The sequence below is a fragment of the Onychostoma macrolepis genome, chromosome 20 (genome assembly GCF_012432095.1).
Source record: "Onychostoma macrolepis isolate SWU-2019 chromosome 20, ASM1243209v1, whole genome shotgun sequence".
Lineage (NCBI taxonomy): Eukaryota > Metazoa > Chordata > Actinopteri > Cypriniformes > Cyprinidae > Onychostoma > Onychostoma macrolepis.
Window position 1 is genome coordinate 28,253,034 of NC_081174.1, and position 27,164 is coordinate 28,280,197.

General features: G+C 34.4%; 1 protein-coding gene and 1 long non-coding RNA gene across 4 annotated transcripts in view; one reads left to right on the plus strand and one right to left on the minus strand.

The window, feature by feature from the left end:
* The first annotated feature begins 1,469 nt into the window (after positions 1-1,469).
* On the plus strand, positions 1,470-26,559 carry lin28b (lin-28 homolog B (C. elegans)). 3 transcript variants are annotated; one of them, XM_058757071.1, is made up of 6 exons: positions 1,470-1,653; positions 3,821-3,948; positions 4,357-4,402; positions 9,551-9,702; positions 21,466-21,653; positions 26,206-26,559. In XM_058757071.1, exons 3-6 carry the CDS (start codon positions 4,381-4,383, stop codon positions 26,477-26,479), a joined length of 636 nt encoding a protein of 211 aa, XP_058613054.1. In that variant the 5' UTR covers positions 1,470-1,653; positions 3,821-3,948; positions 4,357-4,380; the 3' UTR covers positions 26,480-26,559. The 3 variants fall into 3 exon arrangements, with proteins under 3 accessions (XP_058613054.1, XP_058613055.1, XP_058613056.1); XM_058757072.1 differs by lacking the exon at positions 3,821-3,948; XM_058757073.1 differs by lacking the exons at positions 1,470-1,653; positions 3,821-3,948; positions 4,357-4,402 and adding an exon at positions 8,698-8,923.
* Positions 17,032-27,164, minus strand: part of LOC131527763 (uncharacterized) — a 67,383-nt gene continuing 57,250 nt past the window's right edge. Inside the window, exon 5 of the long non-coding RNA XR_009267737.1 lies at positions 17,032-17,988. This is a non-coding gene — a long non-coding RNA (uncharacterized LOC131527763). The remainder of the gene's footprint in view (positions 17,989-27,164) is intronic.

The window sequence follows — 27,164 nt, forward strand, 5'->3', positions numbered from 1 at the left end:
GTTATAGAATATATGGGTATGTATATTGTTATTTTTACTGTTATGTTTACATTTGTACTGTTTGCCATATATTTTCTAGTGTTAAATATTTGTTCCTATTTTGTTTAACTGAATCTGAATTAAATAAAGCAAATATTAATTTTTAAACTGTAATGTATGTTAAATGTATAATTTTGTTATTTATTACATTTGCAATAAATGGTTAGCCAGCTTTAGAGCATTAAGAATGGGTGTCTCAACTGTACTGTGCTACTGTTTCAACTGCACACCACATGGGTACAGTTGAGACAAAAATGCATCTCATGTTTATGAGGTAATTGTGGAAAATATAAACTAATTATGGCTATTATCAATTTTTGATATTTTAGTGCACAAGCAAAATGAATATCATGTGAAAAATCACTTCATTTCAGCATCTAGTTTTTGTGTAGTGATGAAAAAGCAGAAAGTGTCTCTATTGTACTCAGTCTACCTTACTTTAGGTATGATGTTGTTAAAAAACACAAAAAGCTACTAAACTACATATTGTAATTATCACTGTTTATAAGGAAACCATGAGGGGCTCTGAGAAATATACCTATAGGCTATATATATATATATATACTATTATTGTATGCAACAACAACAACAGTAATAATAGTATGCTTATATTTAAATAATCAGTAGCTTTATTACATTAACGATAAAAAAATCTATTGAGCTTCAAGAATTCAGCGCTATAAAACATCTAGGCCTAGTAGCTATCATTCATAAAAACAAGGACTATAAATAATCACTTTTTAAAACAACTATGACTGTAAAACCCAAAATATTGCCTCAAACATACAAACAAACAAAAAATAATAACAGAACACTAATTGCCAAGACAGCAAAAAAAAAAAAGAAAAAAAAAGAATTTCTGTAGCCTCAATATTGGATCTGTGCCATTAAATGTTTATTTAGTTTTATTTTATTTTTATATACTTTTTCATCTCTTTTTTTATATACAACCTTCATATTTGTTGGCTTTTTATTTTATTATTATTTTATTTTTGTAAAATTGTTTCATAAAAACGAATAAATCTTACGTGATTACCGGTTTGACACAAGCCATGCAGGATTTTCGTGTTTATCAACTTTAAACGACTCTGACACACACTTCAAATTGCTGCACTGCCTGATTATAACCAGGAGATGGAGCAATACATTTTCCTCCCACATTTTCCTGCAATAATGACTGCTGCTAATATTCATATTGATTAGCTACTGTGAACTCTAAAGAAACAGGTCTGAGTCCCCCGAAACACATTACATAAAAAAAGTTACAAATCACAAACATCTGTAACAAATATATGTGAATGAACAGAAGCCTATTAGATACATAAAATAAATTATACCGACCTAGAACGCTACTCTAGTAAGTCGAGCAATAAACACTATTTGTTTTGTTTTTTGAAACAACCGTAAAGTTTCATGTGGAATCTGCGCATGGCAACTAGCGACACTCGCGCGCTCTCTATGGAGGATGCGGCGAGCTGAGACGCTTAACGGAACCGGGAGAACTCCGCCGTCACCCGCCGCCGCTGCAGAATTCCGCCTGCAGACATCAACACAGCTGCGGAATACACACATACACACCCGTGTTCCCGACGCCCCGGTAATGGCGGATGAAAGGTAAGATTGCGCATGTCGGCATATGATGAAACTGCAAGACTGTAAAATCAATAGGTGACTGATCATGATGTCTTTACATTCAAATTCACAAACAATCAATTTCATTCTTATTATCTGAATCTTGGATGTATAGGAGGGTGTCACTGAAACACTAAGTGATCGCATCAGGCCAGAAGAGAACCCCATGGAAGGCCTAATGGCCAATTTCAGAAAATAATATAAAAAAATAAATGTAAACCAAGGGAGTGCCACTATATACATTGGCAAGGTTTTAGTCATGCATGTTAACTTCACATTTCTACAAACTTTTATTTTGAACTGGCCCCTTGACCATGACTTTTACGTACATTTTACTGTGCAAAATTATATAGGCCCTAATTCTGCCTTTGAAAACATCTCAATTATACTTCAGCATCACCTGTAGCTGAGGCTCATTCGCTCCCAAAACTGCTGCAGAATATGGAAAGCTGCTTTAGCTTAAAACATTCCCAGTGTTAATTCATCCTAATTGCATTTTTAGTAGTTGCAATTCAATTACTGGCAACAGTTCCAATTAGAGAGCTCTACAGATGATTTTTTTACTAGTCATATGTCTCCACTGACTTCCATTCATTTTTAATTACACAGCTCTACAACTGAATTTTTACTAGTAATAATTCCAATTTAGAGAGCTCTCCAATTAAATTCTTACTATATCAACAATGCCAATTGCAGAGCTCTCTAATTCAATTCTTACTGGCAACAATTCCAATTAGAGAGCTCTACAAATGAATTTTTATTAGTCATATGTCTCCATAGACTTCCATTCATTTTTAATTACAGAGCTCTACAACTGAATTTTTACCAGTAATAATTCCAATTTAGAGAGCTCTCCAATTAAATTTTTACTAGTAACAATTCCGATTAGAGAGCTCTCTAATTTAAATCTTACTAGTAAAAATGTAATTACAGAGCTCTCTAATTCAATTTTTACTAGTAAAAAACCACATTAAAGATATGTGTAATTGCAGAGCTCTGTAATTGAATTAAAGAGCTCTCTAATTTAGTTGTTACTAGTAAGAATTGAATTGTAGAGCGCTCTAATTCATGTCATGACCCCATGACCTAGTGATTGTGGGTTCGAGTCCTGTGTGGTGCAACCGTGGCCTAATGGTAAGAGAGTTGGACTTGTAATCCAAAGGTTGCGAGTTTGAGTCTCAGATCCGGCAGGAATTGTAGATGGGGGGGAGTGAATGTACAGCTCTCTCTCCACCCTCAATACCACGACTGAGGTGCCCTTGACCGAACCCCCAACTGCTCCCCGGGCGCCGCAGCATAAATGGCTGCCCACTGCTCCAGGTGTGTGTTAATGGTGTGTGTGTTCACTGCTGTGTGTGTGCACTTTGAATGGGTTAAATGCAGAGCACAAATTCTGAGTATGGGTCACCATACTTGGCCACCTCACGTCACTTTCACTTTCAATGGTTACTAGTAAAAATGCAAATACGACGAGTAACGCTGGGAATATTTTAAGATAAAGCGGCTTGCCATAGCAGAACCATTACCCACACTGACGTTATTGCGCTGATTGACAGCCAGAGGGCGCAGCTGGAGGTAAATTCTTCCTACTGTAACCTTGCAGCAGACTGAACCACATCAACCCCTGCCAATATGATGTGCTTTTATTTGGCCTCACTAGATGAAGACACGCCAGCTAGTAATTTAGATTTTATTAGCTTAAAAATATAAATCCAGTGACCTTTACTTAGTTTGTTATTTTCCTTGTGTGGATTTTGTCTTGAATTTAAGGAATGTTCACACAAAATGGCTGCCAATCAGAGCCCGTCATTCAATCATGTGTATATCATCTTAAAGACATTTTTTACATCTTCACTGAAAAAGCATAAGAGAAAACGTTAATGGTGGTTGGTGGTTTACGTTTTATTTTAATATGAATACAAGTCGACTTGACAGTTTAAACAAATCTAACCGTTTAACTATGTTTATGAAACACAAGAATAGCAGTATTAATGTCATAATTTCATTGGTTTACAAGCAACATTGAATGATCTGCTGACCTAGACATTCAAAGTTGCTTTTCTGTAAACAGAAAAGTTGGGATGTTTTGAAATGGCACATCAAAAGAGCGGTAATGACCAGACTGTTGTTTTTTTTTTTTTTTCAACAGGTATTTGACGGGATATTTTGACGCGAATGGGCTTTACAAAGATTGTCAGAAGTTTTCTAAAAAGTTTCGTTTTATTATCCACATTAATCTGGATTTGAAACTTCAAGATCTCTTCACATCATATACAGGTAGCCTATAGAATTCCATTTTATTCTAGCTATGTAAACTGATGACTTTAACTTAAACGCATCACTGTAAAACACCCGCGTAAAATAATAATTCTATTTAAATATATAAATATAAATATTTTCCTCGGTGTGTCTGAAATCAAAGCGCGTGCTTGTGCGCCCGTTCCCAAATTTATTATTCGCGGTTTGGATTAAAGGAGCGATTTAAACTCCTCTAACATTTCACAGGCGCTATGAAATATTCATGCTGGAAAATTCCTCCATTCTGCACAAATGAACGCGCCACCAGCAGCACAAACAAAACTAAAACAAAGAGCCTCGGACGGTGCATTAGCATAAAACCTACAACATAAGAAGTTTAGTTAAGTCAGAAAAATAACCATTGCACTATTTTTGACTTTTTCACAGGGTCAGACACGGAGCACATACAGCATGGCCGTGCACTCCATTTCAGGTGAGTGAGATAGGCTATTTATAAAGTGTGCCTTATAGAAATAAAATATGAACAAACCAGCTAACAATAATATCCTTTCTGTGAGCGCATGAACATTGCAGATCAACATTGCTACCTGTTTGAATGGTCTGAGAGCTGAACCTTTATGAAACCATATCATGATCATATAATATGATTAAACTATTTAAACGCGGTGGGAAAGCCGTGGTCAGGGAGCGAATGGAAGACAGAAGGAGAGGAAAAGAATCCTGAATGCTCCTTTCATACTTCCGTTCGACGTCATGATTTAATTGTGACGTAATAAAGGAGCGTTCAGGCGGAATCAGCCGCCAACAGAAATAACCCACGTTAGATCTGACTATTTTACAGGGAATGTTCAAATGTTTAGAATGCATGTAAAATATTTGAAATGTATTCACTGTTATCTGTTGAGTGTGAGATACTTTGCAGTAAAGATAGCTAATACATGAAGCCAATTCATTCTAGATTTTTTTTTTTTTTTTTTTGTAACGACTACCCATATGAAATCATAAAAACATACACATGAATGAATGAATACAAGCTTTCGGTTTTGCTTAACGGGTAATTTTTATGTACCGAAATCGAGAAGACAAAAATTGTAACACTTTTTTTGTTGTTAAAAATTGTTAGAAGCATAGCCTATACTGAAACGTTGTCTTTTGCGTTTTTAAACAGAAATAAACCTGATAATAAACCTGAAATCTAATAACGTTTTAAAACGTTTTTGCAATTGAATAGAAACGAAAAACATAGCCTAAACTACATCTGAAATGTTGTCTGGAATGTTGTCTCTGTCTCAAATCTTTTTGTGTGTGACAAAAATGTGCCAAAATTACGATAAAGACTAATATTTTAAACTATGATCGAGCTGTGAAAATTAAGACACTGCATAGGAATTTTGTAGAAAATCCCTTTTTGAAGATCTCTATTTTAACTCTTCAGTTTATCATATAGTACACATAAAACTGTTTTAAAAATGAATGTGACTTGGTCAGAACTGTTTTAAGAACTAATTATAATTCGAATATCGTGTGTGTTTTGAATAGAATAAGTCCTTACCTTATAATGAGCCCTCAATTGTAGGCTATTGGTCTTTGTAAGAACAACTGATGTAGCAGCAAAATATCCTCCCCTCATAGTCTACTTGATATTTAATATCAAATCGGTTTAAAAAAAACGGTCGGGTTTGTTTTGGCTTCGGTGGGTAATTTTGAAGAGATATAGGAATTGAACGAATGCAGCATTAAACCAAAACAAAGGAGAAGAGCTGAATAAACTCTGTGAACTCTATTGACAACTATGCGTTTCCTCAGGGGCTCAGCTGGGTGGGGGTGGGTGAGGTGAAGGTATGGCGGATCCGAACTGCTCAATACATCCAAACAGACCCTCCAATCTGTTGGTTTTGTAAGCACAAATCAGCTCTGTGAACCTTCTGCTGCAAACTCACTTTATTGATGGGTTAAACTGGGATCTTGTCTCCTAGCAATGCTGACAAAATGATTTCAATTGCATTATCTTAATTTAAGATTAAAGGAATATTTTCATATTCACTTTGGAGGGAAAGTCTAAACAAATGGCTAATTCAGTATTGAAAGTTCTTGTAACTGAAAATCTTTTTTCTTTTTTTTTTTTTTAATAAATAAATATTGAGCTTATGAATGAACATGTCAATCGGTGAACCATTTTGCATTTCAGTAGCACCTATTTGCATAGTCCTGATTTAAAAGATAATTTCACATGTGGGAAACGTTCTTCTGGTGTTTGATTATGAGGTTGGATTTGAAGAATCAATGTCTAAACTTTGCTCTGACAGAGAGAAAAAGTTTGGTTTGTTTGTTTAAAAAGAAAACAAGAGATCCTTCAGATGATAAACTTTAAGTTAATCAAAAAAAGTTGAACTCTTGCTAAAGAACAATTTATTTAAATGTTAAGCAATATTTAGCTTTAGTATGTAGGCTATTACTGGTTAATCTCCTTTATGCACAATTTTACTTGCAAATTGAATTACAAAAGTATTGTGTCATTATCATTTAATAATGATAGCTTAAATTTAAATTTAAGGCATGCATGACTAGCCTATAGCCTATATAATCGATATGTCTATGGGCTTTTAGGAAAGTTTTTAGTGTTGTTATTCAGTCCAGCATTAAACTCAACAAGCCAAAATCAATTTGCATTTATATGTAATATTAATCGGAAATAAAAATAACAAGTTTGAATAACCTGCTGATGAATTACGCCTCGCATTTGCTTGTTTTATTTTTCTAAACTCTACACGCGTATTGTTTGTATCTCAGATCAACATTCCTCTGTGCTGTTGATTGAAATGACTTTCTAAAGTCATGCGGACCCGTTTTGGGTTTCAGTAGCTAGACATAAACCACCGAGTAACATCTTTTTAATCTGTCTGTCCTGGAACTTATTCGATGCTTGCGGACTTTAACGGGATCAAACGGGGACATTTAGGGTGTGTCCGTGACCTCCTGGGACGTGTTTCCCGGAGCTCGCGGGGCAGTTTTATGAATGGTGGATGGGAAACCCTCGTGCAGGAAATGAGAAACTCCATAACATCTGACACCGGTGACCTGCGCCGTAATGGCACGACCACCATCCATCTCTTGCACACACCAGCAAACACACACACACACACACACACACACACACAGCATCTCCGACAGCAGAACTGGTGCAGGGGGTGGGGGATTGGGGGCAGGGGTGAATTCCGGAGGGTGGTCGGCATGGATGGGTGGGGGTGGGTGAAATGGGAGGAGCGTAGAAGCGGTGGGGGTAGTTGTTGATTCACTCCTCCAACGTGTTTTTCCTCCGACTCAAAGACACAGAAAAACATCCTCTGCCAAGGCATCAGGTTTGACCATGAGCTTGTCAGAAACGTTTACTGAACGAATGTCTTGTAGAAACGAAAACGTTACGTTTTTATAACAGGAGACAATTATTTCACATGTCAATTTTCCATTAAGCTTTGCATTTCAACTTGTTGGTTTAATGCACATTTGACTACAGTTTTTTTGGAGTACTGATCACTCAGATACAATTCAAAAGAACACAGTAAGCACAGAAACAGAAAAACTCTGTGAAAGTAAGCTTGCATTTAATCCGTTCCATATTTAAATTTTTTGGAACATTCCATTAGGCTATATGGGTTACATTTTGGGTTCATACTAATGTGTATGTTTACCATGTTTTATCACTTTATATACCAGGAAAAAAGTGGGGTGATTTGCTTGTTGTTTTTTGGATCAATGCTCTCTTTTCGTGAATCAACATATCATGTAGTTTGAAGGCTAAACATATTTATAGCCTACTGTTGGAATACACTCTATATACGTTTATTTTATGTCTTTATGTTTGTTCTTTCTAGATGTTCATTGGTGTAGGTATCCTCATGTATATATTTTCAAGTGTGCAAAGCTTATGTAACCCAGAACAAAATCCATGTGTGTGAGGACTTGGTCAATAAAGATCTTCTTATTCTAAATCAGTCTCATTGACGTTTGTACTGCAGCAAACAACATATGCAAACTGCAGTGTGCTTCAACAAACGATAATTAGTGATGATCTCATTTCTCCCAAACTATAATACGGAATGTTTTGGAAACGTTTAAACAAAAGCAGAAAGACAGCAGCAGCAACAGCAGAAGAAGAAAAATATTTTCAGTACATTTTAAAGGAAACCAAATGCGTGCATAAGAAACGTTTCCGTCTTTTTGGTTAATGACATAAAGGTAGCCTATAACTTAAAACAACTTTACATAATAGGCTACGACGATTATTAGTCTAGCATACAGTTTAATGGAATAGTATGCTACACGTCTAGAAAAATCTACTACCCATTGTATAAAGACATAAATTCTGGAAAACTTTTGTTGTTGCATTTCGCTACAAGCCAGAACATTAAAAATGAAGTGTTATACAAGTATTTACTTTCATAAGACTATAAAGTATTATGACTGTGGTTACCAGCGGTTGGAATTTGGTTACATAACGCATCATTAAAATTGTTACATATAAATAAAATTAAAAAAACTAAAATGCTGGACTTTTTATGGTCTCTCGAATGACTTACTGAACACGCACAAAACCGATTTTAGACGTCATAACACGCGTTAAAAACGGAACCTGATGCTTTTAGGTGACGCAGCTGTAGAGCTGAAGTCCAGCCCGGTTCCGAGTCCGCTCCCTCTCCCGGGCTCACGGAGGAGTCACGTGTGCAGCGCTGCGAGCGAGCGAATGAGAAACGGAGAGCGGGAGAGAGAGAGAGCGAATGTGCGAGGGAGGGAAAGAGAGAGTGGATAGGAGATGTTAAAAGAGACATGACAAAATATCCAAAAAGGAGACGCACGCCGTACCATGCGCGCTAAATTTGTGCCCGCTGGAAATCGGGATGTCGGATCGACGGTGACGCGCATCACCCCATTTCACGGAGGAAACGATTTCGCTGGAACTTTGGAACGGAGGGTCCGCGGGGAAACATGGCCGAAGGTTACGATGCTTTTTTTTTTTTTAAACATCTCTTTTCACGCGAACTCCTATTGTCCACCGCGCTTTGTTTACGTTGTTTGTACGCGTGATGAAGAGCCGTTTGAGCCAGCAGTAGTGAGGGTGGGGGGGTGGGGGGGTGTAACGTGTGCACACCTGCCCCACGCCAGGCGGTTCACATACGGTAGATGTGCAAGAAGTTACATAGTGTAGCTACTAACTATGCATATTGAGCAATAGCAATGCACTGCGCCATCCCATCTGAAGTGTTGCTCTACTTTTCGTTGAGTTTCTCCAGTTTTCCAGAGGGTGGGTTGTAGACAAGGGTGTAAGGATATACATAAGGCTAAGGGACCAAAATGTAAAAGTTTAACAGTCTGTCAATGAAAACCCAATATATTGATTGATTACAAAGAAAAGGGGGCGTCTGTAGGCTAGGGGTGGTTACGGCCCTGGTTGTAGACACATCGTTGCATTGAACGCATGTTGTTGAGTAGTAGTGGGGGATTTCCCTCAGAAACGCTGCCCACTCAGACCCACGGTCATTGTGTACACACCAAGAACAAAGTATAGGCTACATCTCAAACACCAGCACACAACATCATGGGCTTTTCTCCCTTGACCGCACAGGAGGGCCGCGCAAAGGTGTCGGGTCGCCGCAGATTCTGGCTGGCTCGGGTTACTGCAAGTGGTTTAATGTCCGCATGGGGTTTGGATTTATATCGATGACCAGCAGCGAGGGGAAGCCAGTGGACCCTCCACTAGACGTGTTCGTTCACCAAGTAAGTCCAATAATGCATGTGCTGGGCTTCAGCCGTTCAGCTCCTCTGACTCTTTTTCACGTTATCTGTCGCATCTCATTGACATCAGCAGCAGATGTGCTCGAGGAAAGCAGAAGTAAACATGCGCTTGTGTTTTCATCCCCTGTCACTTTAAGAACGCCAAAAACGCATCTTCACTCTCCATTGATATCATCAGACGAACAGCGTATTAGTAGTAAACAAGGAGGTATTTACGATGCATCTCTTAAAGGAACCTTTATTAGGAAGAGAAAAGGGAGAGTCGCCCGTGACATCGGCGTTTATTCGCCTCATGCTCACAGGAACATGTCTGATAAACCTGCCAACATGTCGGAAAATGTGTCACACTGAGCACACGATGATCAGACGGCGTTCACAACCAGACTTTTGAAGAATGGCAAGCGATTTCGGTGTGAACTGTTGTACTGAACATCATGTGCTCTGGTGTTTACATGGGTGTAGTTCAGCCCCCCTTTCACAATATTTCGTCTTCTTCTCATGGACATTCAGAGCTAAATCAATACGGACACATGTACAAAACCGGAAATTATCTCCTTTCATCATTTTCCAGGCTTTCCACGGCACCTTAAAATAGCATACGCAAACTTCAAGAACAAAAGCAGAGGTTTCTTCTGAGTCCTATTAGCACTCAAGCTCACTGCACTGTTGTTTTGATGTCAGTTTTGCTGCTTTCTGTTACATTGTGTTCTTGTTATCTGTCGGTGATGATATTGTCAAGCAGTGTTATGATGACTGCTGGATTTTAATGAGATGTTAAAATGATTCCTGGGACTTAATATTTCCATTGTTACAAAACACATCTGCATATTCCTTTAAATCTGAAATTCAATAACATAACAGCTAGTTTGCACAGGAAACAAGTGGCTATCTATCTAGTATTTTTTAAAGTATAATTTAAAACCGTGTAAATATCTTGAGTTATTAAAATTACAGTTGTGCATTATTTTCTCCAATTCAACAATGTTTTAATAATCTTTTATTATGTGTGTAACCAAATTGCAATTGCTGAAACCCATTTTTAAGTAAAATAGATTTTGCTTGATGTATTTATCTTGTGATTAGTGTTTTTATGGATATATTAGACATTGTTTTGTTTAAAAAATACAATTTTGTTGAATTAGCACAGTTAAAAAAATTGATAGCAGGCATTTGAAATGATTTAAAACAGGCAGTTTTACATTGTTATCTCATTGTTATTTTTTGAGGCAAATTTCATTCATTTTTCATTTCAATTTCAGTTTTGTATGGACATGAATTTTTGTGCATGAGCTTAAACATAAACCTCTTGTGCTAGTAGCCCCTAAACCTGAGTGCATTCTGGGAAATGCAGTTCTCAAAAAAGACAAACAGCAGCCAGATACACAGTCAGACTGTTATGCGTGTCGTTGAGTTTAATAACGTACTGATAGCTTGTTATAACACATATATATACAATAATTAAGGCAAATGGTTAGAAATGAGCTGGTTGAAATCAAATGAAATCTCCACATCTGTATTTGCAAATTCAGCAGATTGTCCACTGAATTATCTGTTGAAATGCACAATAAATACACTAGTTACTCTTTGTTGTAAAGCACAGGTTAAATCATGCTGTCTTGATGTTAAATGTGAACATTTCCTACCTTGCATGCATTAGAGTAGCTATTATAAGAACGTCTTGTACTACTGATAAAACGGTTCTGATAAGCATGAAGTAAACAATTACACTGAATGCATTTGGAAAACGAAGCCTGCTTTTTCCTCATCGCATGGGAAAGTGTATTGATTAGAGTCGTGTTTGTCATCTGGAAGAGCTGTTTGGTTTATTTTTGTGTGCAGTCGATGCGTTTCCTCTGCTGTATATGAAAATCCTGAAACCAGCAAACACACAGTGGCTTCCAGAGATCAGGGTGTATAATATAATGGCGATGTTTGCATAAAACAATTTAATGATAGCAAATGAGTTTTCACTGATGCCTTTACATTTACTTTGGTGCATTATCTTTTCACAGCGGTGTTGCATGAGCAAAATACATGAGCATTTTTACTCATCCAAGTAAGCAAATTATTATCTAATCTGATAATCTCAAAATGCTTAAATATATTAGTCTATCACAGGTTAGCTGCAGTATTCACTGATTGCAGCATTAATTTGCTTAATTATTTGTATGTTTTGAACCCTCGAGCTAATTTTAGTATCATGCAGACGCAGGTCATGATGTTGAGGCTGCTTGTGTGTGTTATACAGACTAATGGCAGAAGAAGCTGTAATCCATAACGTCTCTGATAAAGATTTGCATTTCGCTGCTATGCAGAGGTTTATTTGGGTTCTTTGTGTCCGAATGCTGCACGTACATGTGCCTTCATGCTACATTGAAAATGAAAAAGCTTTTATGCTGCGCAGGGTGTGTGTTGTTTAGGATGTGCAGCCGTTGTGCAGTGTGTGTGATAAGCTGATTATTCCCTTAGTGTGTGTCTAAACCTGATATTATGTATAGAAACAGAATGTTTTGTTTGGCAGTTTGTCAAAAAAAAACAACAAAAAAAAACGCCACATTTCTTACAAACAAGAATGAACTGTGTGGTTTAGCACAATACATGTATGCATTTGGCAGATGCTTTTATCCAGATTGTTATTGTTTTTTTTTTATCAATTCATACAACCATGGGAATTGAACCCATGACCTTAACGTAGCTATGCATTGCTGTTTGCGTAATGTCTGCCTAAGAAAATGTATTGATGTCTTTCCCCTTTATGAGAAATTTTCAGCCAAAACTGTTTTTGAGATATTTTATTATGTATATTGATCTGTAGGTGTTAAAAGAAGCCGATTACACCGAGTTACGATAAATTATTATAGCTATGAAGTTGTAATTATAAATGTAGCTGAAATAAAAATTGTATGAATGAATTGGAATTGCATATGAATATGTAATCAGCATTATTTTATTAGTATTCAATTGAAAACTATTTTTGACTTAACAGCTGATTTAAATATTTTATTTGAAAATAATTATAACAGAATTTTACTTTTTCTATTAATGATGGCCAAAATAATTAGTATCTTATCAAAGAAGTAATGTGAATTATTTGAGACAAAGTAGGTTATTGTTGTTTTTCAACTGACACTTTAATCACTAAAATTTAATCTTTAAAATTTGTTATGTATTAAATTTGATGAAGCAGTCTTTCTCAGTGCATGTATATTAATTGTACTTGTACTTATGGTGCATGTATATGTTGTTTGAACCAAAAGTTGGCTACACTTTACTTTGAAGTATGTATAATGCATTATAAAGTAATTCACAATGTACATTATAATGCATTATTTTTTTTAAGTTAAATGTTAAAATGCATATAATATTTGCATATTCCTTGCTACATCTGAAATTGGTTGTTTGTCATGTTCTAATCCATTATACTTTCTAAAGGTGTAACAATGACTAGATAAGTATTAGAATTGTGTTTACAGTTATCATATAATGCATCATAAATTGCTTTACAAGACATAATTAATGCATTCAAATACTTCTATAATGCATTATATATAAAGGCTTTAAGGAAAGTGTTACCGTTGTTACATTAGCCTCCTTTAATGCGCCCAGTACATCAATACAGTATCCTCATTGAAACACACCAGTGTTTGTCCTGCGTTTCATATCAACTACAAATCCATGAGCACTTTGTGTCAATCCAGGACAGGAAAAAGTGTGAATCAGAAGAAAAGAGAACGCATGTGTGTGTGTGCGTGTGTGTTTTTGTTTGTATGTGTAAAGAGGATTTCAGTGTGTGTGTGTGTGTGTGTGTGTGTGTGTGTGTGGTGGGGGTTGGGGTCCTCTAACATTCTTTAAAAGAGGAATTTCGTTAAAGACAAAAAAGGGAAAGGAGGCGTGGCTTTGGCCGGCCCTCACACTCCGAATCAACGCACTGCAGTGTGTGTGTGTGTGTGTGTGTGTGTTTCATTAGGAGCTTTGTGTTTGATTTTTCCGAATGCTGCACCTCCTGCAGTGTTTGTGTGTGTGTGAGTCTAACCGCATGAATGCATGTTGTTGTTTATAAATGTGTCGCTGTGTATGACTCGATCATTTCATGTGTTTCTACACTATTGGAAATAAAAATTCTTTATTAGCTTTAATGGTTCCATGAAGAACCTTTAACATCAATGAAACCTTTCCATTGCACAAAAAGGTTCTTTAAAGTGGAAAAAGGTTTTTAAAATGTTAGGTAAAAATGGTTATTTTAAGAACCGTTTACTGAAAGGTTCTTTAGGGTTGTTCTTCTGAAAGGTATGATCAATAAGTCATGGCAGGTTATATGAGATTCAGCTAGGCTAGATTTTAAAAAATGAGTTGAAGTAACTCGTAAGTGAAGTAAGTCCGTTTGATGATACTTACAATTTTAAGGCACAATTAAAAATCTTTTTTTTTTACAGTGTTTTGTTATTGTTGTTTTTGGAACCTTTATTTTTATTTTATTTTTAGAAGTGTAGTTTTTGTTTGTGCAGTGATGATGTCCATTTATATCTGTTGCTCACTTTGCTATAGTTTGTGCGCAAACTGATCTCCAGATGTGAACTAAATATGACAAAGCCTCTATGCTGTCATTTCCCTTTATGAGAAATGTTTAACAAAACTGTTATTGATATAAATAATTTTATACTTACTAATTTGAATTTGAACTTGTACATTTTATCTTGTGTATTGACCTCTAGGTTCTTGGTTAAAAGTAGTCAGTTACACTGAGCTACGATACCAGATTGTATTATAGCTCAAGCGGTTGTAATTGTAAAAATAAATACACTTTTAAAATAAAGCTTCCAATTGGAGTTTTGCACAGCAATGCCATAGAAGAACCATTTTGGCTTTCCAAAAGAACCTTTCAATGAACAGTTCTTAAAATAACCATTTTTTCTTAGTGTGAAGAACATTTTAAAATCCCAAAGAACATTTTTACCCTTTAAAGAACCTTTGGAGTAATGGAAAGGTTTCATGGGTGTTAAAGGTTCTTGATGGAACCGTCGATGCCGGTATAGAATCTTTATTTTTAAGAGTATATGAAATAAAAATAACATGAATGAAGTTCTTAAATATGTAATCAGCATTTACACTTATTTCTCACTTTGCTATCTTGAAGGCAAATTTATCTCCAGAAGTGTGCAAAATCTCCATTTGAGGACAACCGAGGACATGTATTGAAAAATGATTTGTATTTTTTAATTGTAGAAATGCTGTTGTTTTAGGGATGGGTTCTGTGGTATGTCCTTATTTACATAGCTAGTTAAACGTGTGTGTGTGTGTGTGTGTGTGTGTTGTGGTTTCTCTGGGCCCCTAGTGAGATTAAGCTCTCATCCAGACTCCTCCTCTCACTGCTGCACAGATCTCACTCCTCATCCTGTGCTCCATCCGAGTGCAGGATGAAATATATCATAGCAGATGAGAGATGCACCGTTCCTAAAACTGCACTTATTGCACACAGTAAAATAATGAAAGTGGAAAATGTTTATTATGTGAAATCGACATTTTTAAACAGATTTAAGGAGAAACTAATAATTAAAGCAAGCTGACAAGTATCTTATATTATATATGGGAGTGTAAAATCTTTGATCTAAGACTGATACTTCACGTTCACAATCACAGGATTATATACAATTATGCAGAATGTTTGTGCTCTGTAACATGAAAACTGGATACGTTTTGTGTTTCTATAAAGGGTTTAACAGCCAGAAAGCACTTTACACTATGAATTATACCTTGATTTACACAACAGAGCAACAGTTAAAGTTTGCGTCAATGAGTGTCAATTTACGTTAGTTTAACATTTATATTTTTCATATTCTTTTAACACTTTTATAGTTTCATACTTTTGTTTTCATTTATAAAGACAAAATGTTTTCATGTGATACAAACCAACTAATAGCAGTAAAATCCCTTTTTTCATCATTTTACAACAAGATAGAACGTGATATTGAGAACTCGGGAAAAACAATAAATTAATTGCTAATTAAAACAGTTTTCTCAAGTAAACGAGAAATTTAGTTTGAAATATTTTGATTAGAGAAACTAGAAATGCAGAAACAGTTGGTAATGTTTTTAATTATTGTTTTAGAAGTGTATAATGCACTGCAAAAGTAATATCTGCTTATAATTCAATGTACTCCCAATTTAATATTAGCAATAATACTGTATTTGTATGTATAGAAGTAAATGTAAATATATTTGTGTTTATTTTCTATTCGCTGTTGTGATGGTAGGTGTGATAAAACAGAAATTAAATCTTTAAAATGATTAGGTTCATACTGAGTTTAATATTTGATTTAGTATGTTAAGACCATGACAATACTGTATAACAGGAACGACCCAGAACATCTTTCTCCGTAGCTGCTGATGTCATTTTATCCTCTGCTAATCTTACTTTTATAGATTCTCTGTTTTCATCTAAACTTTAGTTCTGCTTTGTCTTGAGCTTTCATTTTCTCTGTTTTTTCTCCATTATTGTCTTTGGTATTCTTTCTCACTCTCTCTTTACCTTGTTTTGTTCACTGTCATTTCTTTTCTTTTCTTCCAGAGCTCGATCTCTTCTGCATCCTGCACTTTTATTCTCCATTTCTCCATTTGTTCAGTTCTTCATTTCTCCATCTCAACACAAGCTGCAGGTCACATGACTTCCTCCTTCAGCTCTGCCCATATATGGAGTGAGTGTGTGGGCGGAGCCAGCTGCTGATCTGACACAAACAAACGCTCACTTCCCAAGAGTTCAGTCACAGCTTTGTAGATTATAATTGATTATCATTTTTTGTATATTTTTTTACAATGTATTTTTTTTATTAACAAATTTTTTAATGCTTGACTTGTTGATTAGTGCTCACTGGTTGAATTGGTTCTTGAATGAAATTTAAAAAAGCTCTGTTTATTATTACTTTTTGCTAGTTTAATTTTAGGACTTGATTTGTGGTCTCACAAGACGTATCTATACCTGATTGAAATGACAAACTCATTAAATGAAGTATCTTTTTTAAGAAAACATCTGCCAAGAGCACAAATGTTAAATGTAAAAGTGAGTTCTGTTTAGAATTGTTTAAAATCTCAAGTCAAATGGTTTGGACAGATAAGAAAAAGGCAACATAAACCAGATGCCAAAAGCTATGACTTCTTTTACTATTTTAGACAACTGTTTATGTTTGCTTTTTTTTTTTTTTTTAATAAAAAGTAAAAGACAATAAGCTACATTGGTGTGTTTTATTATAACGAATAAACACAAAAAGTAACAAAACAAATCATGACAAACAAACATAAACTGTAGTTTTGGTTCTGTTTCTATTTGTTTTCTGTGCATATCTGTTTTATTTTCAAGCTTCATCATAATTCAAACAGACACAAACATAAAATCAACATGAACGTCTACACTCTTAAAAATAAAGGTGCTTCATGAAGCCATAGAAGAACCTTTTTGTCTAAATGGTTCCATTAAGAACCTTTAACATCTGAAGACATCAGATAACATCTCTGTTTCACAAAAGGTTCTTTGTGGTGAAAGAAGGTTCTTCAGGTTATAAAAAGGTAAGGAAGAGATGGTTCTTTAAAGAACCTTTGACTGAATGGAACTAAAAAAGGTTCTTTTGTGGCATCGCTTGAAGCACCTTTATTTTTAAGAGTGTAAATCGCCTCTTTGAAGGAATTGTTTCAGTTCTTGTCAAATGTTTTGTTACTCTGTACATTCATTCTCATTTATAAACAATGTGATCATCCTCAAAGGCATTTTTTAAAATGTAAAGGTAGTTCAATCAGACGTAAGTTGACTGTGTGCATTTCACACACACACACACACACACAGAGAGCTCATATCCGGCTGCTATCAGGAGTGTGTGTCGAGTGATGTAGTGTGTGTCAGCAGATCAAATACTGCGTGTGCGTCTTGTAGTCAGAGCAGAAGTGTGTTGTTAATTTAACGCAGGGAAACGGGATGCCTGTGTGTGTGTTTGAAGGGGGTTGGGCAGAGGTCAGAGGTCAGAGTGAAGGATGAAAACATGTGGAGGAGGGGTGATGTGCGATACGTCCGGCCCTTTGGTGGCGCTCTCCGTATTTCTCCCTCCTGCTTTCTGTCTTCCGTTTCTTGCGTTTCTGCTTTTTTTCCCCTGCAGTGAGCAGAACAATGTGACACACATCTTCTCCTGTGCTCATGGATTCCATTTCTTAATTGTGCTTTATTGAATGAGTTCAGACATCAGAAACGTGTCTTCCTGCTCGCACTGCTTCTCTCTGAACTTTGACCTGGAAATAAAAGCACACATTTGGTGTAGAAATAATTTTCACTCAGAAAGTGCTAGTAAAGAATTCATTACAAAGAATGAAGTAACGCATTGAATCACACATGGAATTTTGAATACTATTTTCTTGCAAAACAATTCATTTTAATAAAACATTTATTTACAATATTTAAGTGTTTACAGTTTATTTTCACACTACAGATCCAGATAGATAGATAGAAATAGAAAGAGAAAGAAAGAAATAGACAGATAGATAGAAAGAAAAAAGAAAGAAGGAAAAAGATAGATAGAAATAAAAAGGTAGATAGAAAGAAATTAAGAAAGAAAAAGAAAAAGAGAGAAAAAAACAGACAGATAGAAAAAAGAAAGGAAAAAATAGAGATAAAGAAAGATAGATGATAGATGAAGAAAAAGAAAAAAGAGAGAAAGAAAGGAAAAAAGAAAGAAAAAAACAGACAGATAGAAAAAAAGAAAAAAGGATATATGAAAGAAAAGATAGAAAAAAGAGAGAAAGAAAAAAGACTTGATAGATGAAAACTCGGTAACACTGGACTAAATCTTGACAAATTTTTATTCTATGATTTGATAGATAATGTTAATAAATTCATATTTACTTGCAATAACAGGCAAAATGAATAAATAATATTAATATATTAATACACAAAACAAAGTATTATAATAATAATAATGACTGATTTGTAAATTTTGCTTCATTATTACCAACAGATTGTATTTAATATAGCCTAAATGATATGTATTTGTTTAATTTATTTGTGTGTGTGTGTGTTATCCTGTTAAGTGTGTTGTGCCGTTTAGATTGATATTTCAATAGAAAATATCTAATATATGTGCGTGGGAAGGGTTTTGCTCCTGGCTTTTCTCATAAATGCAGTTCTCTCTCGTGCTATGGATTTTTAATTTCTTCCCGTCGTGAGTGTTAAATCAGAATGCTTTTTGTGCCCATTATGTCAATTAAGAGAAATTAAATGCATTAATTTCCCACACGGCTGAATTAAACGTGATGCCACGACAAAAAGCAATCAGCGAGAGCTGTGACAGAAATAAACGAGGAGCTGAAGACACTGTTTACACGCATTTGATGTCATTCATCAGTCCAGATGTGGATTCAGAGCTGATATTTAGACATTCATATTTCCAAAAGTCATATTAAACAGAGCCGTGCAGCTGAGCGTGATTTGATCTATTGAGCGTGAATGTAAATGATGAGAATACATGTCAGCTGCGCATTTGATTCATGCATTATGTTACTGCTGTTTTAATTTGATGAATAATTAAAATGTAAATCATGTGATCTTGACCATAGAGAGCTTTCTGTAGCTGCAGGATCGTATTCATCAGTATTCATGTATTTGAATCACAATCACACTTGATGAAGTCGACTTGTTTGAATGTGTTGCTTTTGTATCGGAAAGCTCACAATGTGCTTGTGGAAAATTGATTATTTATTAAATCACAAACAAATGCCTAAACATAGATACGTATTCAGTATTTGTTGTGTTTTTGGCAAAATCATAAACTAGATCTTAGTTGTGATCTGTGTGTTTTGTATTGTATTTGAACAATACATTTATCGAATCAGCTCTAATGTGTGATGAAACAATTCATGTTCGATAAAACGGCTAAATTGTTGGTGATTTAATTACATATGACTGAAATGAACAGAATTCATTGCTTTTATAATTTCTAATCTTTTCTCAGGGTCTTTGCTTTTCATGTAGAATGACAGAAAACCTTATCAATTGAAAGATGGATAAACACCTTTGCATAAACAGACTGAATAATACATTCGATAAATTGCTTTTAAATGTTCCTTATTTGGATAAAAGCTGCTGAATGATTAAATACAAATGTACATCTGTGGGGTTTTTCTTGCATTGTGCTTTGTGCAGATGATTTTTGAATTCATTTTCACTCATTAAAAACTGTGATTCACATGTGTTAATTTTATTTTAATGTAAAGTCATATACATTATTTTTCTTACAAGTATTTGCAACTATATTTGCTACCAAGCATCTTGTATGACAGCGGATACAGTTGATATTAGCCGTGTAAAAGCTGTAAAGAATATCAGATTTATCATATGTTGTCATATAACATGTATATATTTATCTGCTTTTGTAGTATTAACTATTACATGTAAGAACATCAAAATATAAAGTTAAATAATTCTGTAATTTGACAGTTAAAAACAATTACACTAATATTTGGTGTAAATTGTTCTCTAAAATGTTTTGATATTTTTCATATTCTGGCAAGTTCAGTTTTACTACAAATATTTAAATAGGAAAAGTTCGTTTTCAAAACCGTGCATTTTATGCAAGAAACGTGATCAAATGTGTTTTTAATGATTGCTTTCATAACGCAGGTTAAGATGATATTGACAGATTGGTAATTCTGATCAATATTGATATACTGACAGATCAGTTGTTGTTTCCTAGTGCTGAGAAAATCTTTCTCTCCCTTATTGATTATTATACAACATTAAATTACAATTTATGGATCTTTCTGTAGATATGACTGATCTGTTTGATGTCTATAAATATCTGTATAGATATTTGTATATTTTTTAGATTGAAAATTTTGATTTAAGATTTACAAATCAAAAGTTTTCGATTCAGTCAAGTGGCAGCTTTACTTCAAATATTTAAATAAGAAAACATCTGCTTTTTAAAATAAGTTTTTGATTTTTTTAATGCAAGATCAAATGTGTTTTTAAACATGGCTTTTGTAATGCAGATTAATGTGATATTGACAGATTGCAAGTTGTTATTTCTAGTAAATCTTTTTCTTGAACATCGATATATCCTTCTCTCCCTGATAGACATGAAATGTTTAAGATTTGATGGATCTTTCTGTAGATATGACCAATCTGTTTGATATCTATATAAATATTTTAGAATTACATCATTTTTTTACATTTACATTTTGGCTCCTAAAAGTTAAAGTAGGAGCCAAATGTATTAGATTCTGTCAGGCAGTTAGTATTAAGACAATTACACTAATATTTGGTGTGATTAAACTAAATAAATGTACTTTAGTTGTTTTTTTGTATATTCTTAAATTTTCTGGTTTAGTGCCTTAAGAAAAATCAGTTTTTCAAAATCTGTTTTTATTTTATTTTAGCAATGAAGTTCATAAAATTGTGCATTTAATGCAAGAAAAGTAGTCAAATGTATTTTTAAACATTGCTGTTGTAATGCACGTTAAGGTGATTTTGACAGATTGGTAGCTGTTGTTTTTTCTAGTACTTAAAAAAAATCACTCTTTTTATCATCTATATATATATATATATCTTTCCCTCCCTTATTTTATTATATGCCATGAAATGTTTATTATTCTCTGTTGCTGTAACTGGTCTGTTTTTTAAAAAATAAATATATAGATATTTCTAGATGATATAAGTGTGTATCTGTATTAAATGAAGAGTGTGTGTGTGTGTGTGTGTGTGTGCGTGTTCAGAGTAAGCTGGTGATGGAGGGCTTCAGGAGCTTACGGGAGGGCGAGCAGGTTGAATTCACCTTCAAGAGGTCGAGTAAAGGTCTGGAGTCGCTCAGGGTCACGGGGCCCGGCGGGGGCCCATGCTCGGGCAGTGATCGACGCCCCAAAGGCAAGGCCCCGCCCCTCAAACGCAAACCAAAGGGAGACCGGTGAGTGCACAGAGCATGATGGGATATGTAGTTTAAAAGGTTTTGTCTCGATTTCTCTGGACCAAACTGGATTATGTTCAGTTATTCACAATTCATATTGTGTTCTATTCATTCTGCATCAATTTAATAATAAATGTGTGCTAAACTGAAGGTCAACTTTACAGTTTGTTCTTTAAATTTATAGCTTGCCCTTGCTGGTCTTTATAAACCTTTAAGTGGTTCAGAATAAGTCACGACAAAAGTCTGCTTTTAATAATAATAATAATAATAATAATAATAATAATAGCAGTAATACTAACCTACTAGTGTTGTTTAGTAGCAGTGATTAATTTAAATTATTGGAACCATTGGAATTTCTTAATTAGTAAAAACTGATTTAAAATCTTAATGAAATCAAAACCTAAATGTCAGACTTTTCTTGTTGTTTTCTTTCTGCAAACATATAAAGACCATTTTAAGGGAATTATTGATCATCACTGAATGCTAACTGGATTATATTTTGTTGAAAAATTCAAAAGGTGTTTAATTATATTCATAATTGTGTGTGTGTGTGTGTGTGTGTGTGTGTTTAAGTAAAATATCCCCCAAACCCCCAGATGGAATCCATCTAAACACAGGTTTCGTTTGTTAACATGACTTAATTACATGATGTAATATAAATGAACAATTAACAATTATTCTAGAGCATTTATTAATATTTAATAATGTTAATAATTTTTAAGATCTATCTGTTAACTAAAATTACTTAATGCTAATGAAATATATTTCTAATTGTTAATTGATGTTAACAAATGAGACCTTTATTGTAAAGTGTAACCCAAAATAAGTGTTAAATGTTTCTAATTCAAAATGTACCTACATTGCATAATAATAATATTAATAAATAATAATAAATTAATATATAAAACAGAGCAGGGGAATTATATAATTACATACTGCATTTACTTTATTTAAAATATTCCTTAATATAAAATAATTGATTTATTCATGATTAATTTGACAGCTTACGATTGATATGCAGACAGGATTATTTATCTAAAAACTTTTATTTCTATCTTACACAAGCATTTTCATCAGACTCGCTGCTTTTGATTTGATGTAGACGTGTTTCAGGGTTGAAATTCTCTCCTTTTCTCTGTATGAAAGAATCAATTCCAGTATTGATGATGGTCTGTGAAGCCACGTGAATTATAGCTTGTACTTTTCAATGTAGACGGCTCATAGTTTGGTTTCGCCAAACGCTTTTCTGTTCACGACTCATTGATTGTGAGTCTGTCTTCTACTTCCTGTTGCCATGGTGATCAGAGCAAAAAAAAAAAAAAAAATACAAACTGAATAAGTCTTTTCAGTCTGTTGTGTTAAAGCTATTTATAAGTATGTATATGTGCGCGTGTGTGTGGGTGAGCCGTTTATCATATAGTCCATCACTATAGACGCGCTAACAAAAAACTAGACATGAGATGATGGAAGTTTTGTTGAAGACGACCTGAACTGATGATTTAAAATGAATTCATGAAGAATTCTTTAATCTGTAGGAAATTGAACAGGTATATTAGGACACAGCTCAAAACGTGACCTTGCTAAATGTGCAAAAATCAGTTTGTTCCCTAACGTCACTGAACAATTGAATTAAACATGGTAGCTAATCAATGACAGCGTAAATTTAACTAAAAACCGTCAGACAGCTGATTTTATGTCAATAATTTTCAGTGTTTTTGGCAAATACTGAAGATTTGTAGCTGAAAGTTCAAGATCATGCAATTATCATCTTAAATACATGAGTTTAATAAATTAAATTAAATAATTTAGTTTAACGGTTCTTTGTATCTAGAGTCTGAATGTCATCCGAAAAATGAAAAAACCTTAGTTTATCAGTTAAAATACAGAAATATTGCCTGTATTTTCAGTGAATACTGAAATTATATGTAGCTGAAAGTTCAAAAGCATGTAATAATTGTTTTAAATATAATTATGAGGTTAATAGAAATCTTTATATCAGTGTTTTTTTTGCATGTAAAGTCTAGATGGGAGAAGGAAAATTATACTGCCAATATTTTTTTCCCACAGTTTTCATGTTTCAGTTTTTATGTTATGATATTGAAGGTAAAAAAAATGTATGCATATGGCCATTTTCCATGAACATTCAGTGTTTTTAGATGTGAATGATCAAAATGTCATTCATAAACATTGAGTTTTTTTGTTCAGCACTGATGTCAGTCCAGTTTTGTCAAGTTTGTTAGTCTGATATCCAGCTGTGATGCTGTAGTTAATCTACTCCGCCACCTACAGGCTGAAAACAGTCAGTGCACATACAGACAGATAGCATGGCAAAAGTCCAATTTAATCAAATATTTGTGTTTTTCAAGCAGTGGTTATTGTATGTTGGTTTCAAGCACCTAGTTTTAAACCTTATTAAATTAGAAGGTAATATTTTATTCTAAGATGACGTAGTTACACACGTTATATGTACTTACTATAGCAATAACAGTAAATTATGCACAATTACAAACAATTAACCCTAACCCTATAGGTTATGTAGTTAATTAATATTACTCAGTTCTTATTTGTCTTATTACACTGTAAAAACGTCAACATAAAATACATTGTAACCTATTAAAATAATTAGAACCCTTGTAAATGCAGGTTGGGGCAAGTTGTCCCATGTTTAAAAAAAACAAAAACATTTAGTTTCCATTTCCATTTTTAAAATATTTTAACATTTTTAAAAATTAAAATAATTGTTTTAGCTGTAATAGATATTTATACACATATTTCAATGCCGATATGTTGTGTAAGGTGATTTACTTCATATAATCCTTCTAAGTAACAATTTTTCTCTAAAATTAATATTCATTGAATATTAAAAGAGCACTCATATGAGAGACGTGTAAGTTTTGTAAGAAATATGTCTTTGACAGCAGTTAGATGTAATTTGCCATTATTGTACAAAAATACTATATATGACTCAGAATGCTGTGATTGACCAATCAGAATCAAGTATTCCAGAGAACAGTGTAATAGTATATCCTCTCTCTCTCTCTCTCACACACACACACACACACACACATTAGTGGCACTGAGAGATTTGATTCTCTATATTTAGAGCTATAATGTCATTTCCTACTCTCTCGTTTCCATGCACCGGAATTTCCTTGGCAACCGAAGGCTCCATGGTAACATACAAGGTTCCTGTTAACTACTAGACAATTCCTCATGATCACTCAGTTCCAAGATATCTAGCAAAAGAGCTGCAAACCGTATTCTTGAATCTTATTTGTATTGTTTGTGGCTATGAATCATGTTTTTATTGTTACTTTTTAATGTAGGAATTACTGGGCTGGGTTTATTTTTGACTCCTATATGATTAAAACAATACTTATTAAATATTGTAGAGCCTATTTTCCATGACACAAAAAACAAAAAATGGCAATTTGTGAGTATTTCTATGAGGGATGTTTGTTATTGGAGTAAGTCCTATCCTGTACTGCCCTCTAGTGACCAACACTGGGTTTGAGTAAGTCTCAGAAAGGTCACATTTCATTAACAAAAAAAAAAAAAAAAAGAAGAAAAAATTATGTTTTGCAGTAAAAAGCTTGTTTTTAGGAATATTATGTTTTTTTGGGGATATTCTTTTCATAATTAAATTTTCCTCCATAATTTTCATTAGTTTAACAACAAGCATTATTACAATACAAACGTGATGCATACATACTTTATTATTTAAATACATTATATTATTAATTGGTTTGCATTCTGAATCTGGTTAGTTGTCTTATCTTATTGATTTTAAAAATAGTTTCCATTTTATTAATGCAAAATATAATTTCTGGTCACAATCACCAATAACAAACTCAATCCATGGTTGTGTAACAAAAAAAAAAGAACTTTGGTCAAATTTTGGGAATAATTAAGTTTTTTTTATGTTTTTGAAAATTTTTAAAATAACTTTGGTTGAAAGTAATGAATAAATATGATATTTTTAAATGTCTTTGAGAGAAGTCTCTTATGCTATAAATTGAAAAGACATTTACAATGTTACAAAAGATTTCTACTTCAAATAAATGCTGTTGTTTCAAATAAATGCTATTCACCAAGAATCCTAAAAAAAAGTATCATGGTTTCCACTAAACATATCAAACAGCTGTTTTGATGACAATAATTTCTTGAGCAGTAAATCAGCATATTAAAATGATTTCTGAAGGATCATGTGACGCTGAAGACCGCAGTAATGATACTGAAAATTAAGCGTTGTATCACAGAAATAAACTACATTTGAAAATATATTAAAATAGATATTTTAAAATGTAATATTTCACAATTTGTCTGTTTTTATTGTATTCTTGAGCAAATAAATACAGCCTTGGTGAGCAGAGGAGACTTTTTTCAAAGCATTAAAAACCCATAGAATTATACAAACTGATTTTTCTGATGCACCTATAAACAAGCAAGATAAGTCATTTTTTCCAATAAATCTCCAATTTGATTTGTAAAATTTAGAAGTATCATTTCTATAATGTTTCAATATAATCAAGCATTTTTCATCCCTCTTTAGGTGTTACAACTGTGGAGGTCTGGACCACCACGCTAAAGAGTGTGGCCTTCCGCCCCAGCCAAAGAAGTGTCACTACTGTCAGAGTGTCACACACATGGTGGCCCAGTGTCCCCACAAGAGGGCGCTGTCCCCCTCCACGTCTCAGGACCCCCAACGCCCCTCCACCTCCGCTCAGTCCCAGGAAGAGGGGAGCCGGTCGGGCTCGTCGTCCTCTCCGGAGGAAGCATCTCAACGGGGGAGTCACTCCCAGCGCTGGAGGAAAAGCCGGGACTGAAAGCGACCGAAAGGTTCCTCATGCAGATGAAGCCCGGACCCGAAATCATCTACCTCACATGGCCGGGTCACCGAGGAGACCCTCCCTCCCTCCCTCCCTCCCTTCCCGTGCAGCTATGGTATCAGCCGATGGGGGTCATGCGTGTACATGCGTGTTCTCACTGAGCAATCACAACAAACTCTGCGACAGGCATGTGTGTGTGTGTGTGTGTGTGTGTGTAAATGAGCGAGAGTGTGTTTGAAGTACTAAAAATCACAAGGCAAAATAGATTACACTTAGAAGAAAAACATGAACCAGTGTTTTAAAAACTCAAGCATGAAGTGAACAGATGTTGCAGTTTGCAAGCCATTTTACCTCCATAATAGTGAAATGGGATATCGATTGAGTAAAAATGTTTGCCATGTGCTGCATTCGTTTCATAAGAAAAACAAGTTATCATGTTACCTTTGGGATAACATGCACAGATAAAATGTTCACGTTAAAGGAATAGTTCACCTAAAAATTAAAATTTGATCTAAATGTACTCACCATCAGGCCATCTAAGATGTAGATGAGTTTGTTTCTTCATCAGAACAGATTTGTAGAAATGTAGCATTGCATCACTTGCTCAGCAATGGATCCTCTGCAGTGAATGGGTGCCGTCAGAATGAGAGTAAAAACAGCTGATAAAAACATCACAATAATC